Genomic DNA, 24,183 nt, shown 5'->3' with positions numbered 1-24,183 from the left:
TTCAGGAACAGAGCCACAACATTCACAAACCTATATGCAGTTGTTACAGAAAGGAGAATAAAAGAACATCAAAAGCAGATATGTTCTTTAGTACAGCCTGATTGTTTCTGAAGCTGGCCAGCATATTAACTTCCAGGACATGCTGCAAGATGAACAGAAGCAATTGCCTATATCACTGGTGGAAATAAATGGCACCCTTCCCATGCTGGTGGAAAGTCAGTATTGGCAGGCATATTGTCTGCTGACATCAGGGTCAAATTCATCCCTGGTATCATTGTAGTTGCATTAGGGATACATTTTTACTAGAATAGTTGTCAACGATAGATCTCAAAGACTTTTCAGGATGCCATGGGATAGACGGACATGCAACAATCATTGCCATGAGGAAACCTGCTGATAAACCTTCATATTTTGAGTGCTATAAGATGCATTGCTGTACCAAAGAACAGACATCTTTGACAGGTACTGAGAGCAGTCTGTCAACACATGAACATGGCTGAGAAGAACTAGAACTATATGACCAAATGTTCAAATTTTAGGAGGGATGTGCCCCAACCTCACAAAAATTCCTAATCTCATCCAAGAACGGGACTTTATCAGAGTTTTATCTGAATGTCTATTTGCCATATACCAAATAATCAGGAGGTTCGGGTCACAGGCGGACTTTTCAACTGAGCACAAAGTTCAATCACCACCAAGTTCCAATGATACTGTACATCCACCTTCTGAAGAGTCTGACACAAATAGTGCTATATTCCATAAACACTTGACAGCTGCCGAAAACTTTATTTTGTTCATACTTCTTCTTCTATGCTTTAATCCATGCATGTCTGATGTAGCCAAGAAATGAAAATAATATTTTCCCTTGAAGCCATCTTCAAGAAATTGCTACTTGTTCTGAGAAATCATTCATGCCCTAACAAAATGCAATACTATATCTGTCCTACATATTATATCTATCCTAAATAATACTAGCACACAAAATGATCTCCATGTAAAAGTTTTAAATCACAAAACTACTGAATAGCATTGAGGTAGACATAGTTTCCAAGGAGATAACAAGAAGCAGCCAGCAAACATTAAAGAAAATTTCTTACTGTAGTACTTGTTTCGATGCAGGAGATAACCATCCTGTATTATTCAAAGCAAGAAATGGTAACTGATATTTGTTTCTTAAAAATTCAGACTTACTGAAACACCAATACTTGCTATGCAGTATAATTCAATACTATAATGAAACAGAATTTGAGTAGCCTTATTTCTAAACTTTCACATTCACACTGAACTTCTGTGCACACTGCAGTAAATCTTTTTTCTTTCTGACTGAAATCAACATCCACATATTTCGTAACTAATTACTTTACTGATATCCATGCAGCACTTAAAACTGTTCATTCTGAATGAATGATTATAAAGCTGTCACTTAGAAACTAAAAGTTTTCTTACAAACCAAGAATACGACTTAAAAAGTACATTTTGCTTATAGAGGCATTCCTTATAAATATGTGGTGCAATATTTTCAACATACAAATGCTTCATTTGTTATGCAGATAATTGCATAAAGTAACTTTTATAAAGTGCTATTTTCTTACCATGGCAGGAACCATCCACTTCCTCATATCCTACACTGCAGATGCATCGCCCAAGAGGCACAAGCCAATCCCCATCTGCTCCACAATACAGTTTTGGAGTATCCCGCTCCTCAGCGTTCTTCACACAGGAACCTCGTACTTCCACCAAAGAGGAAGAGTCAACCCTTGGAATAGTATCAGGAAACATAGCCAAGTTACGAACCATGAAAGGGCACTTTTTGTAGTAAACGCGGACAGAGACCAGAGCAATGCAGGCTCCAATGTCCTGGAAAGCGAGATAGAATCCTTTCCTGTTTATTGGCCCAACCTCACGAACTTCTGTGTTGAGTTTAAGGATGCGATCACCCAAGTCCATCTGGGTAAAACTCTCATCAGCTGCAACAGTATCAATTTTAGTGTATTGGTTTGGCTTGAATTTAACTCCATGGGACTCATCTGACTCCATGTAGTAAAGGTTAAAAGTTTCTTTGCAAGTTCCCAATACCCATGGAATGCTGTTGCAGTCCCGCAGGGTAAACTTCATTTCCACATAAATTTTCTGGGCTGCATCACGGGAGATCCAATTTGTCCGAAGCCAGTTGTTTTGGTTTGGTTCCATTACATTACATACCTGGTAGGTGTGAATGGGACGATTGTGTTCATCCATTTCAGTTATGGCATCCCACTGAAAAAAAAATAAGTTATTTGAAAAACCAAGAATCATAACCTATTTTTTATTTATATATATATATAAACCTTAATAGAGTTAGAACATTTCCTTTACTTAATAATTAGAGCTTAGATATTAATTACTATGGAAAAGATATTTTGCATCTTAGAAGTTCCGTGTTGAAAAGAACAGAAATCAAGAAAAACTGTATCAGTAAAACAAAATTTCTAATGATCTTGGCTTCAATGGGGGATGAAGTTACTTGGCATGTCTCAACATCAGAACCTATATGTTCTGTATTACTTTTATTGTCTCTTTGTCAACCAGTCCCTGATAGCCCTCTGGTAATTTTTGTTGCCCCTTCTTCAACAACATGAAACTTCCAAATTTGTGTACAGCATTCCAGGTGTGGTATAACTGTACATGTTGCTAAAAGATTATCACTTTGTATACATCTGCTTCTTAAGTGGAACAGATACTGTATAATAACTTAGCAAGGGTAAAAATAGCTTTTGAATAATGTGGCTATTAGCAAATGCATGAATGGGCTTCTTGCCAAACTGTAGCATGTACAGAGTTTAATAGGAAATCATGCATTTGCCATGTAGTCAAACTAGTATCTCAAAGAGCACAGAGAATTAGAGATAAGCCCATCTTGTGAAGGTTAGATCTGAATCTGAATTTCAATGTCCTCTGAATTTGGAAGGTCAGGGAGGGATCTGTTTTTCCAATTCTGGACTCTCTGTACGATGAATAATGTTTTTGTATGATCTTTTCAACTGAAAAATCCAATGTGAATGTCTCCAGTAAGATTCCTGCTACAAAAGTGTTTATTCTAATACCACACATGAAAGACTTGTAAGATGCTTACTTTATTATGAAATCTACTAATTTAAAGGGACCAGCACTGGTTGTCAAATATATACTCAGTAAAGTTGAACCAATAATCATTTTATAACTAAAGACTCATTAGCAACAACAGAAACTCAGGATATGTATTTCTGTTCCTTAAGAAGAACTATACTCATAGTATAGATCTAGGCAGTATATAGATCTAAGGCACTAAGTTCTGAGTGGCCTTTCAGACATGCCATTCTCATACGCCATTCTAGATGTAAACTGAGATAGCAGTGAGCTGAACAGCTGTTCCTAAATATCACAGAAAATGCCAGACTTCTTTCTTTTAGTGCTATAAACCATCAAAATTTACATTAAACTTTTATAGCTTATGTTTGCAATGGTATTATTTTGAACATATATTGAATAAAAGTTGTCTGTATGTGAATTAGTTAATAAGACACTCTTTGAAAACATCAAAATGAAATGGGTAAAACAATTAGAAGTAGAGAAGTCCATGCAGTATTTTGTCTCTTGATACTGAATTTCATTTTACCATGTTAGTTACATAACAAATGTTATGTAACAATGTGCATTAGAATTATAGTCAATATGCAGTTTCAGGTGCAATAAGGGAATAATTACCTTCAAGTCATTAAAACAATTATTCAAACATGAATTCACATATTGTTAGCACATGATACTAAAAATATATTGCCCACTCCACAGACAAGACCAACATGTTCTAAATTAGGTATCTAAGTTAAACACCTAAATAAATGTTTTGGCTTTTAGAGATGCAGAACATCTATCATTCCTATTTGTTTCAATTTCCTGAGGAATGTGTACTTTGCTTAGGCAACTCTAGATTGAAAAAATCTAGATAGTCTGCGCTGAATATAATATGAGTCCTATAGCACATTCACCATTTATGAGCAAAGGAACTGTTCTAACCTGATTTTGAGGCATCTGTCCTCAGTAATGAGGACAAGAGATCACCTCTGTACCTCCTTTCATTGTGGATATGAGAGGAAGAAATTGGTTAAAGTATTAAGCTTGGTTTTATAGAAGTCTAAACATTTGATGTCATCTTAAAGGACAATGTGAATACTCAAATGTAGAGAAAAATAATACTGCTTTATTCCATAACTTTTAAGAGTGCATTGCTAGTCCCATGGTGGGAAAGTCCACGTGGATCCACAGGGGACTTCATCTCACCTCCATCCTCCCTGGACATCTCTAAAAAAAGCACCAAGCCCCCTCGGAGGTAACAGATCAGTCACAGTGGCAACAGCAGCATCATTTCACAGCCTCAGCAGCCTGGTAACTTTTACCAGCCAACACAGTTAACTTTAAACAGCCTACTGTCATCAACAGAAAGAGTTTAATGTCTAGGAAGAATTTTTTTCCGCAAAGATAAGGGATTCGGGAAGAGGAGGAGATTATTGTCAGCAGAGAAGTCTAGGGAGGGAGAGGGAACACATCAAAGTAGTCACACAATATGAAAAGAATGTTGAGGGCTCAGAGCATAAGGGAGAGCTAAGCAGGAGCTGTTCAGGCTAGAATTAAAATAAGATACTATTGAGAAGGGTTTTAAAAAGCTAGAATTAAAGAATAAAACAATAAAACATTGGAAGAATTAAACAATAAAACAATTAAAAACAAAAAAACATGAGGAAGAATTTAAAAAAATATATATACTACAAACCCTGGACCCCCTATCTATATTGTAAACTCTGAAGCAAGGACATGTAATCTTGTTTGTCAGTAAAGTACTGAGCACGGTTTGGGAACTGTATAGATAACTAAATACATAATCTCCTGTAACTTAACCAAAATAAGAAAAAGTGCAAAAGTCTCTCTAGTGGCATGTGTACACCAAGGCACATGTGAGAGGAAGATGCTACAAGAAATAGCTCCAGAGGTCTCTTACAAACATTGGGTCAAAAACACAGAAGGATTAGCCAGAACGTAGTTTTTGAACTGTCAAGTCAGTCCTGTTGCAGTGAATTAGCTTAAAATCAAAGAGCTCCAGCTGCTACTCTCTCCTTCAAAATATCTTGTAAAAATATCACTTCTCATATGCTATTTTCCTCAGAACTATTTAAATATTTACTTTGAATCAACACCCTCCTTTGAACTAAAAAAATAGAGTCTAATAGCGCTAGTTAAGAACATAAATCTGTTTTTTCTACAGTTAAGGAAAAGGTTCTCCATATAAATAACAATTAGTTTCAAAATACAAAACAAAAAGATCCATATATAGAGACAGTTTTTCTAGTCCACTCAGGAAAGATACAAGTTTTATTAGAAATCCAAATGTATTAAACAAGTAATAGCTAGATGATAATATAATATACCTTTGAAATGAACATTTAGTTTGCTCCTGCCATTTATTTGGAAATAGAGTGAATTAGAAAATATATATATTTGTGTGTTTATCTCTACTCTTCGATGCCAACTCAAAAATGGAAATAGGTCCCCAAAACATCTACCCAAATTACTCCAAAATTTGACAGGCAACTGAATTTGTGATAATCTGTGTCCAGAACATGTTGATCCTAAGATAAATGCTTGTTTACTGTCTGTTTTTATTCTCAACAAAATTAATATAATATATTGAATTTAACAGGTAATAATGGTCCTGCAATATTGAACAATTGCTAAAATTGTTCCTCAAAGCAAAAAACAATCTTAGCCAGACCTGTGGAAAGTGCCTGGTTCATACATATGGTGGATGCTCAACACTTCTGGAAACTAGTCCCTCTGAAGTTGAGTCAAGCTGATTTTATGCTTCCACTTATTTTAAAAATATTTGACAGCAGCAACAACATAAAACTCATTCCACCAACACAACTGAAATAGTGGAGAGAAGAATTTGGAGTTTGGAAGAGAATATATTTACAAATTGTCTACTCAAAAGAGAAAATATTAGATTGGGCTACAAAACAGCAATGAAATTTTATTGAGTTAAAATCTCAGATATTTTCATAGCTTTTCAAGCTACTTTACAACCTTCCCTTTTCATTTTAGGACTTAACGAATGTTTAATCACCATATGGAGAACACTGTAAAGGGCTAATGACTTAATTTGTTACCTCCTGGTAGCACTGTTATAATACTGGTAATTATTTTCACAGTCTGTTCGCGCGCGAGTGTGTGTGTGTATGTTTTTAAAAGTGAACATTACTTTCAGGTTAAAAAATAACCATAAAAGAACCATTAATTGCAATTCAATAGGTGGTATTGATTAAGGTTTTATTTACGCTCCTGTTAAAATTATATTTCATATACCCAATTATTTTTCAAATACTTGTTACTTTCTATTTGAGGAGATTATTATAAAGAAAGATAGATACTGGGTCATTTTCAGTCCACTGTAAGCAGGGGTATCTCCTCTGAAGTCATTGGAGCAGCACCTGTTTAAACCTTATACAAACCTGGACCACTGTGCATGGTGCAAGTAAAAGGGGGCTTTTCCTGCATCAGCATGGACCTATATAGTCCCCACTCTCTTCTGGTCATGTTGGGCAGGGGGTGGGGAGATATGATGATCAATGACCCCACACTGACCTGATCTGCAGCTGCAGCAGAAAGTCACTTCCTGGCTTTCTGTCCCTTAAAGGGGCACAGACCTTTTCCAACAAGTCAGAAAATGGCCCCCACCATTTAATGTGCAGTGAGGTCATTAGTTTGACAAGTAATGAATGATCAAGAAGGAAAAGAGTAAATAATGAGGAATTCACAATAATAAAAGATGTTAATGGGGAAAGCAAATCTTTTTTACTCTGGTCACTGTGTTTGTTTCATTACTTCCTACAAAAACACATCTGTAAAGAGAAAGAAAGACCAAATGTCTTTTAAAAATGTGTAAAAGCGTATAGTCCTGTCTAGGTAACATGCAATGATTTTTCATCCAAATTGACGGACAAAAAACAAACATTCTTTCAATCAAAACTGATGCCAAATCTATTCTAACCTTGCTTTTTTTTAAAAAAGAGCATTTCACTGTGATTGAGGACACAATTCTCAGTGAAACACCATATAAAAATGTAGGCCAGCATTTTTATACCAAGCACCTAATGTTAGGCATCTAACACAAAGCGCTTTGATTTTCAGAGGTGCAATTTTTGCTTCCACTGATGTCAATGGATCCAGGATCAGATTCTTAAAAGAAAAGGGATTAGTTATGTTGGTATTATTAAAAAAAGCCATGATGCAAGGAGGCTTTTCATTATCTGATGAAAGTTGTGACACTATGGGGACATCGAGAGTGTGCAGGAATGGTTAATTACATTTCACTTAATCATTACATCCAATGGGAGATAGTAGATATTTTTCTTAGTATTTTAATTTTTTAAAAAATTCATTAATTTTTTGATCCTATTTCCATGGAAATAGAGGTTAAATTGGTGAAAATAGAGTAAGGGGTTTTAAAAAGTTTAGAAAATTCTCTTTTTCTGTTTCCATTGAGCTGATCTCCATGGAAATGGGATCGGAAAGGTCAAAGCTAGACAGCAACATAGAAGAACTCTCACTTAGCATATTTAGGTTGCACGCATCTGCAAAATGTGCTGATTTCAAAATTCACTTACTATAGCAGCATTCAGAGCAAAAAGTTAAAATTACATAATTGTGAAGTTTGGAAAAACTTTCTAATTAATACTTTTAGAAAGGGTCATTTTGAAAGCATGGTTGGCCTTTAAAACATAAATCTTTGAACATGGCAAGCTCATGGCGTATTAATCATAAGTATAGGCTTTTTAAAAAGAGAGTTTATATTTTAATGTATATTTTTTTTGTGCTTGTTTAGTGTTCAACTCTCTTTCCTTCGGCTCTGTACTTGCAGCTGTGATGCTGCAGAAATCAGAAGTTCCTGTCTCTAAGAACAGCAGTAGAAAAGAGCTGCAATAATATGTTTTGTTGCTGCAGGAACATGGAGAAGGGAACCTGACATTTTAGATCCCATTTCTGTAACAGGGCACCATTTTAAAGCTATTTATTATAATCTGAAAGACTGACACTTATGCAATTTGGGTGAGGAAGTAAATGACATGTCTCTGTCTAATAGAACAGGTGGCAGAGATGAAGATCCCCTTATAAAAGGCCATAGTGATCTGAGAGATCACATCTCTGTGCAAGAGAATGTGGTATGTGAAATATTTGCCTCCAGGCAAGTAGAGAAAGAAACCAGATGAGACTTCAAAAGGTGCCCATTGAATCAGGTGATACCAGCTTCATTTCCAAATTATAAATTTGCTCACTTGGGAGTATGAAATCACAATGTAAATACAGTACAACACTGTTCTAGCTTTGCAGAACCATTATAGACATTTTTATGAGCTAAACAAGGGCTTGAGTCATAGCCCTGAGCATGGAAAACAACGCACAACTGTGTATATGCTCAAGGCAACCAATAGACCAAATGTCATGAAATATGTTTGGATTTCAAGCCCCTTGCAGTAGATGCAATGTGTCAGACTCTGGCCTCCAGCCAGACTCTACTCCTCCCTCTAAAAATAGATTCCATTTGCCCAGCATATGAAAAGGAAATATCATAAATGTATCTAGAAAAAAAAGAAAAAAAAAACACTTCATGGGGCAATGCCTATACCTGATGACAGATTTCAAGTACAAGTTAGGAAAAGGAAAAGCCATTTGTTATGGATAAAGCAGACATACAGCCAAGATGTCGCATTCGTCAGTCAACTATTGTAGGAAAAGATGACCTATAATCTGCATAATTTGAATTGTCCTTATAACCCATCAGAACTGCAGAATCCTAGAGCTGTTAAGCTTAACCAGCAACATTATCTCGTTATCTTTTATTACTACTGTTTGTATTAGCTGAGGACCAATATTGGCAATTTTAAGCGAGTTCTCGCTCTGTCTTCTTAAATGCTGTCACTAATACTGGCAATCTCAAGTATTCAAAAATCATGATTCAAGTCCCCAAACATCCTGACATTGGCTTAAAAACATGAGGTTTAAAATAATAAATAATTAGAGAATTCTTTTTATTTGCCTCTTATGTTTTGAGCCTTTAGAGTTCACCTTTTAAAGCTTCTCTCTGCAACCATTTACACTTTTTTAAAGATGAAAACAGAGATTTTTACGTAATTACATGACTTCCTGAAACTCTCCATAAAATTGCAAGGGTTGACAATAGTGGGGTTATTCAGCATTTAAGGCAAGATTAAGACCATGGGTTTACCATTTTAAAAACTGCTAGTCACATAGGTGGAGAGATGGTCCTGAGATTAAGGCACAGGACTAGAACTACCAACCTTGATCTTAATCCCAGCTCTGCCACAGACTACCTGTGTGTCCTTACAAATACAAAAAGATTAATGGGAGGGCGGGGGGAGAGAAAACACACACTACTCCATCATATTTGCTTCCTCAAACGTCCTATTTACTTACTTATTTATTGAGAGCCTGAAGGTATTGTTATCTTGTGAGGAGACATTCTCACAAGGCATTTTCATCTGCTCTTGTCAAAAAACTCTTAGGAGGGGAAAACGCCTTCCTTCCATCTCATCCCCAATAGCACAAATGGAGGGAAGCACCATGCCCTTAATTATTTTAAGGTATAAAGCTACCAATATCTGCAAATACTCTATTTCATAAAAGGTGGCAAAATACAGTAGCTACTTAATGATCTGCTGTACCCTGCATTCTGTGCATCACCCTTTCATAGACACCTTAATAAGGCAAAGATATCATCATGGATATTGAAGGTGTCATGTTGCTTTTTAGTGCCTCATTATTTTCAGGTTTCTCCTAACCAATTTTTGTTAAAGTCGATGTTATGTTGTAGAGATGAAATATTTTAATACACACAAGTATGCTTAGGTTGGCAGAGTAATGCTTGGAATATTCTCTAAATAAAAGCATGTGTAAAGTGTTTCCAACCTATTCTTTATGTTGCAAACATACATTTTATCACTCAGGCTCATATTTAGCATTGATAGTTTGCTCATGTATGCAGAAGAGGGCATAGTTCCTGTCTCAAGGGGTTTACAATCAACAGCTTAGATTCTGCCATGGGATCCACAACTGTGGACCCTTACTCCCTACAGGGAGTCCCACTGAAGTCAATGGGACTTGGCAAGAAAGAAAGGGAGTCAGTTTGTGGATCCCCTTGCAAGATCTGTGCCTAAATTAGACAGTATATAGAACACACTCATGGGCTGAAATAATGTCCTAGACTGGAAATCGTTTGATCTTCTGTTTGTTTACTTAGGATTGTTCTTTTTGTCATGAATTTGTTCCTACTGTGGCTAACTGATGTAAAACCTCAACACAGAAGTGAATTTTAAAAAGGAATTTGACTGTATACTTTTAAATGTGTCCACCTTTGCTGAATAACTGCTTCTCCAAATAGGCCAAATACTTTACTTGAGAATATGTTAACACGACCTTTGCCTCTCAAAAGGGATCTTGTGTATGACATAGACTTTCCATAATTCAGGATTTTTAAAAAGTGTATACCAGTTCTGTGGTTTGAATTGAATTTTTCCAAGCAATGTGTTGAATGTACAATCTGGAGATACATACCACATTGTGCGCAACAGTCCTTGCCATATTTACAGATTAGGATTCTTTTGAGCAAAAACCCTTTTCTCAGCTCTCTACATGATTCATTTACTGAGGCTCTGTATCACTGTAATAACATCAATTCTTGACAGGCTCCCCGGGCTATCTAAGTGGGCTGCAGCACTGCCCACTATCTCCACAGAACATTTGCTCTTCCCTGTAGGTTGTTTGTAATATCAGCAAAAACCTATATGTTCTTCATCAATTATTGGACCCAAGCTACCTTGGCACTTATAAAAAATATTCTTATTTTGACCCCAAAGTAAACCACATTATTTGGGACACATTTGACTGTCCACTGTGTAAAGGAAGCTGGATGACACATGCTAAATAACACCAAAACTATTTTCAATTTACATCCCACTCGAAAACTGTTCTAAACTCTGCTTCTCTGTTCAGGGTAGCCGGAACAGATTTGTTCAGCTCTTTAATGAGCAACAGAATGTCATCTATATAGATGAGATTCATTTTGTGTTCAGTCTGAATATACTTCATGTCATTCATGAATATGATTAATGTAACATATGTTTACAATATTAAGGCAAATAGAACTGGGAACAAAAGTCAATCCTGTCTAGTCCCTCTTTAAATCAAATGCAGCAGATCTCAGGATTTCAAGTCTCTAGTTTGTTTACTGAAATTTACATCAGATCTCAATTTATTTACTGTGACAAAGTTCCTCCTCTACCTTGGTGGGTCCTGCGCTTATTGGCAGATTTGCTCACCTCAGTGATCTCCCCCACAGTCTGGATCAACTCCTCCTGTGTCTGATCAGGAGTTGGGACGTTTGGGGGGAACCCGGGCCCGACCTCTACTCCGGGTTCCAGTCCAGGGTCCTATGGATTTGCAGCTGTCTATAGTGCCTCTTGTAACAGCTGCATGACAGCTACAACTCCCTGGGCTACTTCCCCAAGGCCTCCTCCAAACACCTTCTTTATCCTCACCACAGGACCTTCCTCTTGGTGTCTGATAATGCTTGTACTCCTTAGTCCTCCAGCAGCACACCCTCTCAGACTCAGCTCCTTGTGTCTCTTGCTCCCAGCTCCTCACATGCACTTCCTCTCCTCTGGCTCCTCTCCATCTGACTGGACAGAGCTCCTTTTAAAACCCAGGTGCCCTGATTAGCCTGCCTTGATTGGCTGCAGGTGTTCTAATCAGCCTTTCTGCCTTAATTGGTTCTAGCAAGTTCCTGACTACTCTAGTGCAGCCCCTGCTCTGGTCACTCAGGGAACAGAAAACTACTCACCCAGTGACCAGTATATTTGCCCTCTACCAGACTCCTGCACCCCACTGGCCTGGGTCTGTCACATTACTTTTTAAAAAATATACATTATGGGTATTCCCACTCTACTCTATCAAATGCTTACCCTTCATCTAACAAAATAATATGCCAATTAATTTATTCAGCTGCAGTTGCCTGTTCTTCCAAGGCATAGATTCTTAAACTTCCAGAATTACCATCTTGTTGACACCTCCTCTTTTATTTGCAATCAAGCTGGCTCCCACTAACAATTGAATAGCCCTCTGTGACAATTACAGCAATGGTTTTCATAGTAAAGAAAAGTAGAACAATATTTAATGCATATTTATCTTGTGTTAATGTGAGGTAAAAGCTAGAAAAAAGGAGGAAAGTTGGCAGCATGTAATCAGAGAGCTCTCTCCAAACTACCACCAAGTGCTCTACAGACCACTAGCAGACAAAAGTCAATAGTTTGGGAAATTCTGTGGTGTGACGTCTGTCTGGCACAGATCTTGGCTCATGTGAGTAATAAACTGGGGCCTATGTTGTTACAGCATTTTTATTTTCTTTATTAACAACTTGTAATCCATTGTTTAAGAAGAAAAATTGATCTACAGCTATCACCAAATTTAGGGTCTGTAGTAGGCTTTAATATGAACAAGACTAGGGTTAAACAGCAGCCTTCATTTAGCACTCAAAGAAGCTTAGGGGCTAGTAGTTCACTTTTAAATGTTTAGAATGTGCTCAGAAATCATCACGCCATGATACATTCCACTCTCATGCTGCACCATTTTTATATTTTCCTTGTGTGTTTAACGATACATTTGCTTAGTCAAAGAGATTAATCTGATAAAGTGTTCAAAGAGTTGATCTTTATTATTGGAAGTTCATAAGGTTAGAGGTTCCTGTAAAGTGCAGAACATTGATCATTTATTAACTAGTATGCCTCCCACCATTACTATGCAACCTCTACACTTTCATCATTCTTAGTTGCTAGACTAGCAATTGACCTTATCTCAGGCATGGGCAAACTTTTTCGCCCAAGGGCCATATCTGGGTGGGGAAATTGTAATCAGGGCCATGAATGTAGGGTGGGGGCAGAGGGTTGGGGTGCGGGAGGGAGTGCAGGGTGTCGGAGGGGGTGCAGGAAGGGGTTCAGGACAAGGGGTTGGGGCACAGGGGGGCAACGAGTGTATGAGGGGGCTCAGGGCAGGGGGCTGGGGTGCAGGAGGAATGCAGGGTACAGCAGGGGGCTCAGGGCACGGGGTTAGGGTGCAGGAGGGGTTCGGGCTCCAGCCCGGTGCCACTTACTTTGGCTCCCCGCCCCCCCACAAGGCTGCTGGGACACGGTGCCAGCCGCTTCCAGGAGCGGTGCAGGTACAGGGCAGACAGGGAGCCTGCCTTAGCTCTGCAGCGCCATGGGGCTGGCAATCCCATGGGCCAGATCCAAAGCCCTGATGGGCTGGATCTGGCCCATGGGACATAGTTTGCCTACCCTTCCCTTATCTCCTGAAGTATAATGGGTTTTCATCCTAAATAAGTCATACTCTACCTTGTTAGTATACATAAGGTTGAAGTCATATTTTTGTTTACTTCTAAGAGTTTCCTCAGAAGGTTTTTTCCTCTTTAATATTTCCTCATGCTTGACAGTATTATTGTTTAACAAGATAATCCTTCAGTCTGTAATTGTTGAAGCCAAAATTTTCCAAGCGATGCTGCCTAAAGTTTGACGTTTAAATCTACATTTAGAGTCCTAAATAGATAGCTTGATTCTGAGAGGTTCAGAACAGCCACAAGCTAATTGCAATTGTGATTTTAGGGACCAGTTCTGAACATTTTGGCCAGGCTGTTTTATTTTTATTTATTGTAAGAAATAGAGCTGTGCAAGTAATAGATATATCAGTTCACTGACAATTGTGAATTTTTGTTTAAAAAGTGTTTAAGGTTGAACAATACATTTTGTTCAACCTGAAACAAGACACTTAATTTTGGTAGGTTTTAAACATTTTGGTGTAACCAAATATGTATTTTTCACTGAAAAGTTTTGGCCAAGAAATTTCATCAATCTCTAAAAAGAAAGGCTATATTTTGTTATAAAATATCTTTTAACTGTCCTATCCTTAAGCTTTAATGTATTTCTCCATTCAGAAGAAATTAATTTTATTATTTAAAAGTTGAATGCAAGAGACAGGCAGTGGGGGACATGGTCCCTAATTATGTGAGCTATCTCAAAATACGTCTCTTGTATGAAGCCTTGTACAAGCAAAATGAAATAAATTTACATTCATAGACTTTAAGGCAACAAGGGACCGTCATAATCTTTTGAGTATGCATTTTTCTGAGTCACGGATTAGGAGGAATAAATTCTCCTTTTGTTTACCCAGAATACTTTATATATACTTTTCACATATTTTGATCAGAGAGTGTACCAGGAATGTCTTGGATTTTTGGTATAAACTGTGCGCCCAGATCCACAACCACATATAAATTAAAACCTCATATTATTATACGTTGCCTAGTTAAGGTGTCAGGAGAAGTTTTAATTTAAAACTGGATTAATTTTATTTAAATCATATACATTAAAAGGCAGACAACCCTTTAACTTTGTATACCACAGGCTATTTTACAGATCCTTCTATCTTCATTCATGTTCTTTCCTTCCGTGGACTGAGATACATTTTTATTAAAAAATACCAAGGCTTCTTTTTGTTGATAATCAATATTGTGCTTTGTGAGACCAGTTCCTGAAGGTTCTTAGTAGCCTATTTAGGTAGGTGTTTCCTAAAGAAATGCAGGCCATCTATCTTTTGTTTCTCCCAAATATAAATGTAATATTTCCATTGTAGGTGACTCTGAAGGCCATTTTATTATTTCATGTTGTTATTTTCAAAATATTTGCCATAATGTTTAGTATAGGAACCCTTTATTATCAATAAGTAGCTTAAACATTTTGACAACTGTACTTATTGTTTCTGAGACAATATTGTCTGTCCTTTCCCAACTGCAGTTTCAAAACTGTGCAAGACTCTCCATATCTAAGATGATGACATTTTCAGAAGGGCAAATCTCATTCTATAAGATCAAATGATATTATGAGGGAGTATTACCCATACTGATCAGCATTTTCAAATTAATTTCAAGGAGATTTGCGGTGGTACTTAATTTGCTAATAAAGCATATCTGAATAGACACACAATATAAGTTCCCCTATATGTCTTGCCAAATAATAATGTAGAAATATGTATTTATCATAATGATCTGACTGAAGTGAGTGGTGTTGAGACTTAGCATGCAGGGTTGCAGTGCCACTCAGGTTTGGCCCTGCTAAAAGGTGGTTGGGCTATGGCCTCCTGGCTCCGCAGCCTACGTGGATGCATATATGTTGCTGACAAATGAGATTCTGGGTAATGTCACTGAATTTTTGAAGTTGGCATAAATGGGATATTTTCCCATTATCTTTATGTGGGAGATAATATTATTAAATCAGGAGTTGGGAATTCTTTGATTGTAAACAGGAATCTCCCTGACATACGAGGAGACTTAGTCAATACAGTACTGCCCCTTCTCAGGTGTTGTGAGATACAGTCTGCAATTGCCTCCTGGTTCTTTGAGGATACAGATAATCTTAAAAGAAGTCATGCAGTCCAAACAGCACAGATGAGCTGTCAGAAAGGCAATAGATCTCCTCCCGTTTGGCAATCAGAATGGGGGTAAGTGCCTGTGATGAACTGGATCAGACTGTTTCTATTAATTTACAATTATAAATAAAAATAAAGGTACCAGATTTAAATTAACATTTTATTGAGAAGTATTGTTTGTAATTAACTTTGAAATTAGCCTTTCATATTGCATAGTATTTTCTGTGATTTTTTTTCCCTCATCTTCTCAGGATTTCTGATTTCCCAGACCCAAAAGGTTTGCATATAGTCTGGGTAGACATGTAACTTGTGTGTACTTACCCAAAAACTGAGTATACCAATCACAAATTTCAAACCACTATGTCATCACATTACTCTGTGCCTAGAGTGGAGAGCCCTACCCATAGGAATACTAATCCTTACTCTCTGCTGAGGTTATACCACTGTGATAAAGGAAATGTGCCCTTGCTTACAGTAATCACGATTAGGTAATGGTGTGGAAATGTTGACTTTTTAATGGTAACTGTGTTCCTTAGGACAATGCTCGTTAATATTTTCTACCTCCTAATATTATACTTGGCATGCTGGTATGGTACTGTTATCACATTTGCTGAAAGAATGTGCGCGTGCGTGTGCATATGCATGTGTGAGTGAAAGAGAGGAGAGATCAAAAGGGAAGAAATTTTAATACAGGGATTTGGGGAAGATGCATATCTATAACTCTTTGTTCACTAGAGTTTGCAGAGTGCTTTCTTTACAGAGAAATAGTTAAATGAGTAAGCATACTTGTATTTGAATCTATGATTTGTAATGGGATCTGACACAATAATTAGTGTGCAGTAGGCCAGGGATAGTTTAATATATTTCCCCTTTTTTTCAATCCAACTTTATAAAAATTTCATTAATCTTTAACACCTCCAACAAAAGGCAATGAAATATGTATAAATAAGGAAGTAACAGCACTTAATAACAGTCTACTTTATCACTTATGGAAACAGACCATATTTAAAATTTAGTATTAGATATTGGTTTCTAAAAATAATTGCACTAGTTTTCATAGCAGCCAATTATCCAGCTGTTCAGCACACTGAGATAAAAGGCCAACCTGAGAACTCCTACTTCCTGAATTACTAGTGGTGAGGAGTGTAGCAGATACAATTTTCTTGTTCTGGAGTATGAATATGACATGGGAAGAGAAAAGAAATTAGATGCTCTTGAAGTACCCATTACCTCACATTCTGATTACCCATTGTAGTGCTGATAGCCCTAAATCCACAGCTAGAAAGCTTGTTCTGAGAGCAAGAACTACAAAAAGAGAAAGAAAATCAAGAGGCAACATAGGAGAAAAGGGTAGATCAAATTAATGAATTGGAAACAAACACGTTAACCTCTGTGGAAGCCTACACATTAAAAAGAAATGTTCTAGATATGGTTAGTTTCTTTTCACCCAGGGGAATAGCTAAGCATGAAACTGTCTGTGTGTGAAAAATTCCATGAAATTCCCCTTTCAGAGCTTCCTTTTAATTCTTCCAAGAGGGAGAAAGGGGTTTTTTCTTCACTAAATTCATCCCCCATAACTCTCAAATCCTGTGGGAATCCAACAGATGCCATCCAAGTGGAGGCCCTGTGGCTCCATATTACTTCTTGCCCACATGTCACAGTTCCCTAGCTCCCAGTCAGCCTTTTTCTAATGGAGCTGAGTTGACAGGGCTTACCCTGCTAGGGTGACCAGATGTCCCAATTTTATAGGGACTGTCCTGATGTTTGGAGCTTTTTCATATATAGGTGCCTATTACCCTCCCACCCCCATCCCTATTTTTCACACTTGCCATCTGGTCACCCTATACCCTGCTATCTACTGAGCTTGGACTCCCTCTTTAAAGGGAGTTTCAGGACACTGAGCGGGTTTCTCTCAGATGTTATTACACCCTTAGCACATTGATACTGGGCACCTGCAGTTTAAAAGCAATGCTGTCATTTCTGAGGAATTTAGACAAGTAAATGCACGTTGGCTTGATCGCAGGAAGAATCATTAACTCTTGCCATGTGGGAGAATAAACTGACAAGTAAAATATGGTTCACTAATAGCAAAATATTAAAATTATGATCCACTGTACATAAAACAACCATACTTGGGTCAGGTCTAGATTTTTTGGAGGAGTTGAAATTTTTGTGGGGCTAGAAAAATGAGCAAAGAAAGACTCAATAGGGAGTGGCATACGTTCAGCAGATTGGAAGGTCAGTCTCAAGTTATTGCTTGCTCTTAGTTGCTCTGTGTTGCTTGTGTTTTAATGCCTCCTATGCACTGGCACTGGCAAGGCCTTTTAGTCTTTATATATTTCAAATGTAAAGTTATGCTACAAGTTACTTCCGTGTGCAGAAACTTCTCACTTGTGTGTTTTTAATTCCTGAACAGGTCTGTAACAGAAATGCTTAGAGCCAAATAGGGCACCAGGGCACAGCCACAAGTGAATTTTTATACCAACGTTAAAAAGAAAAAGAATTACAGGGAATAAACTAAGATTAAGTCAGAATACAGAATTTGTGACCACTCCCTCCTATTACTTGCTAAACTAATATTTTTCCTTAAAGTAATTGGTTGGTAAACTGCCGTGATGCTGAAATGCTGTACCAATACAGCAGTAATTATGTTTAATGTGTCATGGATCAAAAGTACTGGCATGTAATTCTTACTATAATCTAAGAGCCATAAGTCTCTCCTTTTGGTTTTTCAAAATGAATTCTGAGCTTACTTTCAACTCTATAATTCTAATTACTACATGCAGATTTGGTTATGATTTTTTTTTAAAAAAAGACAAAGTACTGGAATTCTTGCACACTAATTTTAGACACAAAGAAAGCCTATAAAAATCACCTGTTGAACACTGAAAAAAGAAGACTATTAAGCATAGCAATCCACATATATATCCTGTCAATTATTTAACTTTTTCATCATTAGTCTATATTTAAGATTTTTAATCTGTATTTCTCTATTGCAAAATAAAAAGAGTATTACACAACTGCATTCTGCTTGTTTTTTATATAATGTGATCTGGGTATTTTCATATTAATAGCACTTTATACAAGACCTGTTAATGAAGGAAAGATTAATGGCCACGTGAATGCACAGACAAAAAAGGGGGAAAGCCAAAAAAGGAAAAGAAATTAGCATTCTGTGTTTTTAGAAGTAACACTAGACAACAAATTGCCCTTTTTTAATAGCAATTTCAGACCTAGGAAAAAGTCAATGGACAAAGGAAACAGTTAATTAAACTCTAGTGTGCATTGTAACAATTTATACTGTTACTCTGAAGCTTGAGAAATTCCAGAAAGAGTTGGTTAGTTAGGCAAACACACACTTTCTCAAAAGCATGTTTCACAGAGACCTTGAAATAAACAGAGGACTTGACACTAAACTAGTGCTTAAATTGTGCCGGGGCTTGCCAGTCTAGGGTTAGCAGTTCCTAGCTCCAGAAACTCTGGGCTCCCAGGCATCAGATGCTGCTCTACAACTGCCAAGCTCTGAAGGCAGCACTGCTGGGAGCAGCAGCTCAAAATAAAGGTAACAATACCATGCAGAGGCAGTCCTAGCCCACTGGGGGCCCTAAGCAGGAATATTTTTGCACCTCTCACACACAACACAAACTGAAAAAACAAATAGGGGGCCCTTTGAGCTGCTTGGGGCCCTAAGCAACTGCTTAGTCAGCTTATGCCTAGCACCCGCTCTGATACCATGCTACCCTTACTTCTGTGCTGCTGCTGGTGGGGTACTACCTTCAGACCAAGGTCCGTGGCCAGCAGCCGCCATGCAACCTCTTTCATTACAAAATTAAGCAATGCACTAAACTAGACAACTTCAGCATGTAGCAGCTATTTATAATGCTCCCTTCCAATGTTTCATTGTAAATGCTCAAGTGTGGAAGTTTTGCCTTAATTCTCTAATCTTTATCTTGCCAATTCATCTTTTGTTTCATCTAAACTGAATTGGTATTTGACACTTTGAGCTCATTATGGTTACATGATGGTGATCTCAATGGAAATGAGACTTTGAGCTCAAGGAAGTCAAAGAAAGGTTAAAGCATAAACCTCTGTATTGGTCAATGCTATGGAGATGACTAATTTTTCTACAGAAAGTGAGTTCCCATGGCAGGCCAACTGACCTAAGGATATAGTGTTCAATCACTAATATACAGTATTCAAATACCCAAGAATAAGTCACAAGAATCTAGGGAAAATCTGTTCCCAGAATGTGTAATGCGTAACCTGGGGCATGATCTAAAACTCAACTAGGAGCGATTCATACTGGTCTGGTAAAAGTAATTTCTCCTCAATTCACTATATGGAGGAATAGCCTACCCATATGGAAGCTGAGGGTGCTAGTGAATATAATAAATCTAAAATGAAAATCATTTAAGAGCAGTAATCCCTCTGGATGTAGCTATTAAAAAATAAAGAACAAATGATGGATTAAAAATAGACCTAAAATTCTTTCCCCAAAATTTCTATATTTCTAATAAATGTGAGAAATGACAAGTCCATGTGTCTTAAATGCAATAGAAAAAAATATATGTATAGGCTACATCATTACACTGGCTGCACACAGAAAGGTTCTTGCCGCCACCCAGAGGCCCCTTAGTGTCAGTGGGTTCTGTGCAGTACATGGTCAAAGGATGTGACACATTACTGATAATAAATTTCATTGTTGGTATGTATGTATTAACATTAAAGTAATTGTAATATTTTGAAATATATGCAGTCATTGGACATCATCAACAAAAAAACCCACTATATTGTAACAGTTCAGTTCTGGACTCTCAACCATTTTAATAAACACAATGCATCAAAGTCCTTTGGAAGAACTATTTATATTGCATTATTCACAAATACTTATGGTGTGATTTCATAACTCAGGAAGAGTCATTGTAACAAATTTTAAAATATTGCCAGTTGCTAAATCTATAAAAGCATAAAATGTTTATGAATACTTTCTTGAGAATATAATCAATTTAGAAAACTAAACCTCTCCCTCCTAAAAGAACAAGAATTCTACCATGAAATGGTAATGAAATGGAATAGAAGATGTTTGTATGTATGAGGATATTTACCTACTTCTCCAAAACTTGCTATGTCACCATATAATGTCACTAAATTACAGTATTTCTCTCTGACAACATCAGACTTTAAATGGCCAAGCTTTAACTTGCCTATATTTCAAAGGAAAAGACTGATTCTAGCCAATCTCACTCCAGCCATGGTGCAAGGTACGATAACTTTTTCCCACATGAATTGGGAAAAACTAATTTAAAGTCTGACAATGTAACACAACTACACTTGGTATTCTGAATGACACGACTAAAGAGAGGAAGCAGTACTTAGCTGAACTCAAACAAAAAGTAAAACACATATTTTGCAGTATAAAACTTTTTCCCACATGAATTGGGAAAAACTAATTTAAAGTCTGACAATGTAACACAACTACACTTGGTATTCTGAATGACATGACTAAAGAGAGGAAGCAGTACTTAGCTGAACTCAAACAAAAAGTAAAAACACATATTTTGCAGTATAAAACATTTTTAGGTTTGTTAAAATTTTCATTTTCCTCAAATTATAGCCTACTTTATCAAATTATGAAATGGACCACAATATTTTATCTGACATCAGCAAAAATATCTAATTATTAAGAAACACCTTTTGCCACTTGCATTTTTAGGGATGTTATTTCCTCTCAATGCATATAGGGAACTCCTAATAATGTAGTGAAGAATATATCTCACAAAACATAGTTTACAGAAGCTCTGTTTTGTGTTAATAATCTGTAGTATTTTAACTAGATAGATGTATTGTACACTAAGCCAAATGCTTTTATTTAATTTTAGCATTAAAAGCTATGTTTAATGTTCATTTTGGTAATCTTTTTGAAAGTCCTCTCTGCAGACTTGTCCTTGCCTGTATAATATAAAAATAAATATTTGTATTGCACTTTTCATATATAAACCGCTTACAAACTTCAACTAATTAATCCTCACAGCACCCCAGCAAGGTAGAAACTGAAAGTAGGGCCTCCATTTTACAACTGTAGTATTACAAAAAGCATTTGAAGTTCAACGAACAGTTTACATTATTCACTAATAAGTTTTGAAAATAAAGGAAGTTTTCCAAATGTTCAGAATCAGAACTCTAATTTATGGACCGCACTATAGGGCATCAAGCTATTTGATAAAAATTCTGATTCTGATGTGACTAAGCTAAATAAGTTGTACAAATCCAATATAAAACAATTCACCTCAGGCACAAAATCTATGTCCTGGGTAAATCCCATTTAGGACCTATTTTGAGAATATAAATAGGATTTAAATAATGCCCAATCTTCTGCACAGGGATGAATTTCTCCCTTTTCTGATTAACCAGGGTTTTGCACTACTTCTCTCAAGTTTTCTTAATGCTTACAAACTATTTTACATTAACACACACAAATTATTCCATTCACCACAGGAATGTAGACATACAGTAAGGAACGCTAACTCTTCCATCAAGCACCACATGATCTTTCATGACCAAGTTGCTTAGGAAAACAGGTGCTCATCACCAAAATGGCAACTTCAATAGAGCATGCCCATCTAAAATCATGAACGGGGCATTAGTTCTGTACTTATTTGGAAGGGAAAATGCCTCTTATTGAGTTGCTAAAATGACAGCTTTCATTGACCTGTTTTTTTCCTTAGGATTTTCCTATCTTAATACTTACCTAAGTTTGCTATGAGAAGGAGCAAACAATGACTTACAGTTTGATAGCAGCTAATTAAGTCTCCCACAAGATGTATACAACAGGGCAGATTCTCTGTAGAAACCTCTTGCAAACTTCAAGAAAGGGATTCTTTGGCATAGAGGAGCCATTACAGGCATACAGTCAGCTCCTAATGTTGCTTGCTAGCATAGGGAGTGTGTTGGGAGGAGCAAAGGGACAGTGAGAGTCTGGAACACGTGTTCTGGTAATCCCCAGCTAGTTTAATGTTCCTTAAGAGATCAAGGCCAGCTGGCATAAGTTATAGCAGCCTCTAGACTGCTCTAATTTTTGCAATGGCTGAGACAGAGAATCAGGAGTTGCAATGGCTCCCTGACAGCCTTCCAGGTGTGATCCACCCCTAGAGTTTTTCAAACGGAAACCAAAGACTCAAGAAATTTCTACATGATTGAATAAGCTGGAAATGGGAATGGTGCATCCAGAATACAACTGACTGCAAATCTGTCTGAATACCACAGAAAAAATACATTCAGAAGCAACATTACTGTTAAGCACCCACACTAACTGTGGTTTCTGGAGACCATGATTAATTACACACTTAGTCTTGAACCTGTGATCTGGGACCTGGGCAGTTGCTTAGAGGTAGAGAGCTAATTTCTATGAACGATTATCTCTCTTTCCACTGGTTAACTCTAAATCTACCATCTAGAGTTGTTTTAACTCTTTGTTTTGACCTTTTCCACAGAAAGATCTTTCCTCTGCACAGCTGGTGTTCTTGGCATTCCATTTTTAGTGTGGGCTTGGAAATCTAGGGGTATTTTCTATTGGTTAGGGCCCCCATAGTGTTTTCCTTTTTTGTAGTTTTATATCTACACTTACATGTCTGATACACACAAAAGAGAGGAAGCATTTGAACTCCAGCAGTGAAAAAATATGTATTGGTTTAATCAATCAATTTTTTCCCATTAAGGACCTTATCCAAATGCTGTTGAAGTCAATGAGAGTCTAAGAGGAACCTTATGCTTTTGTGAATAAAGTACTGGGTTGAGATTTAGAAGGTTACACTGCTGCCTATGTACAAACTTCCTGTATAACCTTAGTCAACTCGCTTAACCTTTCTGTGCTTGACTTCCCTGTCAGTAAAAACAAGATGCTTCTCTACCACCAGTCCACACAGATAAATGAATTAGTGTTTGGAAGGTGCTTAAATATTACAGTGATGACAGCCTAGACCAGGGGTCAGCAACCTTTCAGCAGTGGTGTGCCAAGTCTTCATTTATTAACTCTAATTTAAGGGTTCATGTGCCAGTAATACATTTTAATGTTTTTAGAAGGTCTCTTTCTGTAAGTCTAATATATAAAACTAAACTGTTGTATGTAAAGTAAATAAGGTTTTTAAAATGTTTAAGAAGCTTCATTTAAAATTAAATTAAAATGCAGAGTCCCCTAGACTGGTGCCAGGACCAGGGCAGCGTGAGTGCCACTGAAAATCAGCTCGCATGCCACCTTTGGCACGTGTGCCATAGGTTGCCTACCCTTGGCCTAAAAAAATCTATAAATAAATTAGGCTGGGATTTTAAAGGAATTTAAGGGAGATAGAGATACAAGGTGGGTAAGGTAATATCTTTTATTAGACCAACTTCTGTTAGTGAGATGGACAAGCTTTCAAGCTTACACAGAGCTCTTCTTTGGGTTTGGGAAATGTACACAGTGTTACAGGTAAGTATAAGATGAAACAGATTGTTTAGCATAAGTAATTAACACATATCAAGGGACCTTTCAAGGTGAAGTGGCCCATTAAATCCCCACCAGTCATAGGAAGGAATGGAAGAGGGGAGGGAGAAGGAAAAGAAGGGGATGGAAAGCAGTTGTGGGGGTTGTTA

General features: G+C 37.1%; 1 protein-coding gene across 6 annotated transcripts in view; it reads right to left on the bottom strand.

Annotated features, from left to right (window-relative positions):
- EPHA6 (EPH receptor A6) overlaps window positions 1-24,183 on the bottom strand; it is a 917,633-nt gene that overhangs the window by 679,296 nt on the left and 214,154 nt on the right. For all 6 annotated transcript variants that reach the window (XM_050957100.1, XM_050957118.1, XM_050957110.1 and 3 more), the window contains exon 3: window positions 1,593-2,256. In XM_050957100.1, the coding sequence (XP_050813057.1) occupies window positions 1,593-2,256 (664 nt within the window). The remainder of the gene's footprint in view (window positions 1-1,592; window positions 2,257-24,183) is intronic.

This window comes from Gopherus flavomarginatus, chromosome 1 (assembly GCF_025201925.1).
Source record: "Gopherus flavomarginatus isolate rGopFla2 chromosome 1, rGopFla2.mat.asm, whole genome shotgun sequence".
NCBI lineage: Eukaryota > Metazoa > Chordata > Testudines > Testudinidae > Gopherus > Gopherus flavomarginatus.
Note: the sequence above shows the minus strand (reverse complement) of the source record. Positions and strands in the feature narration are given on the sequence as shown.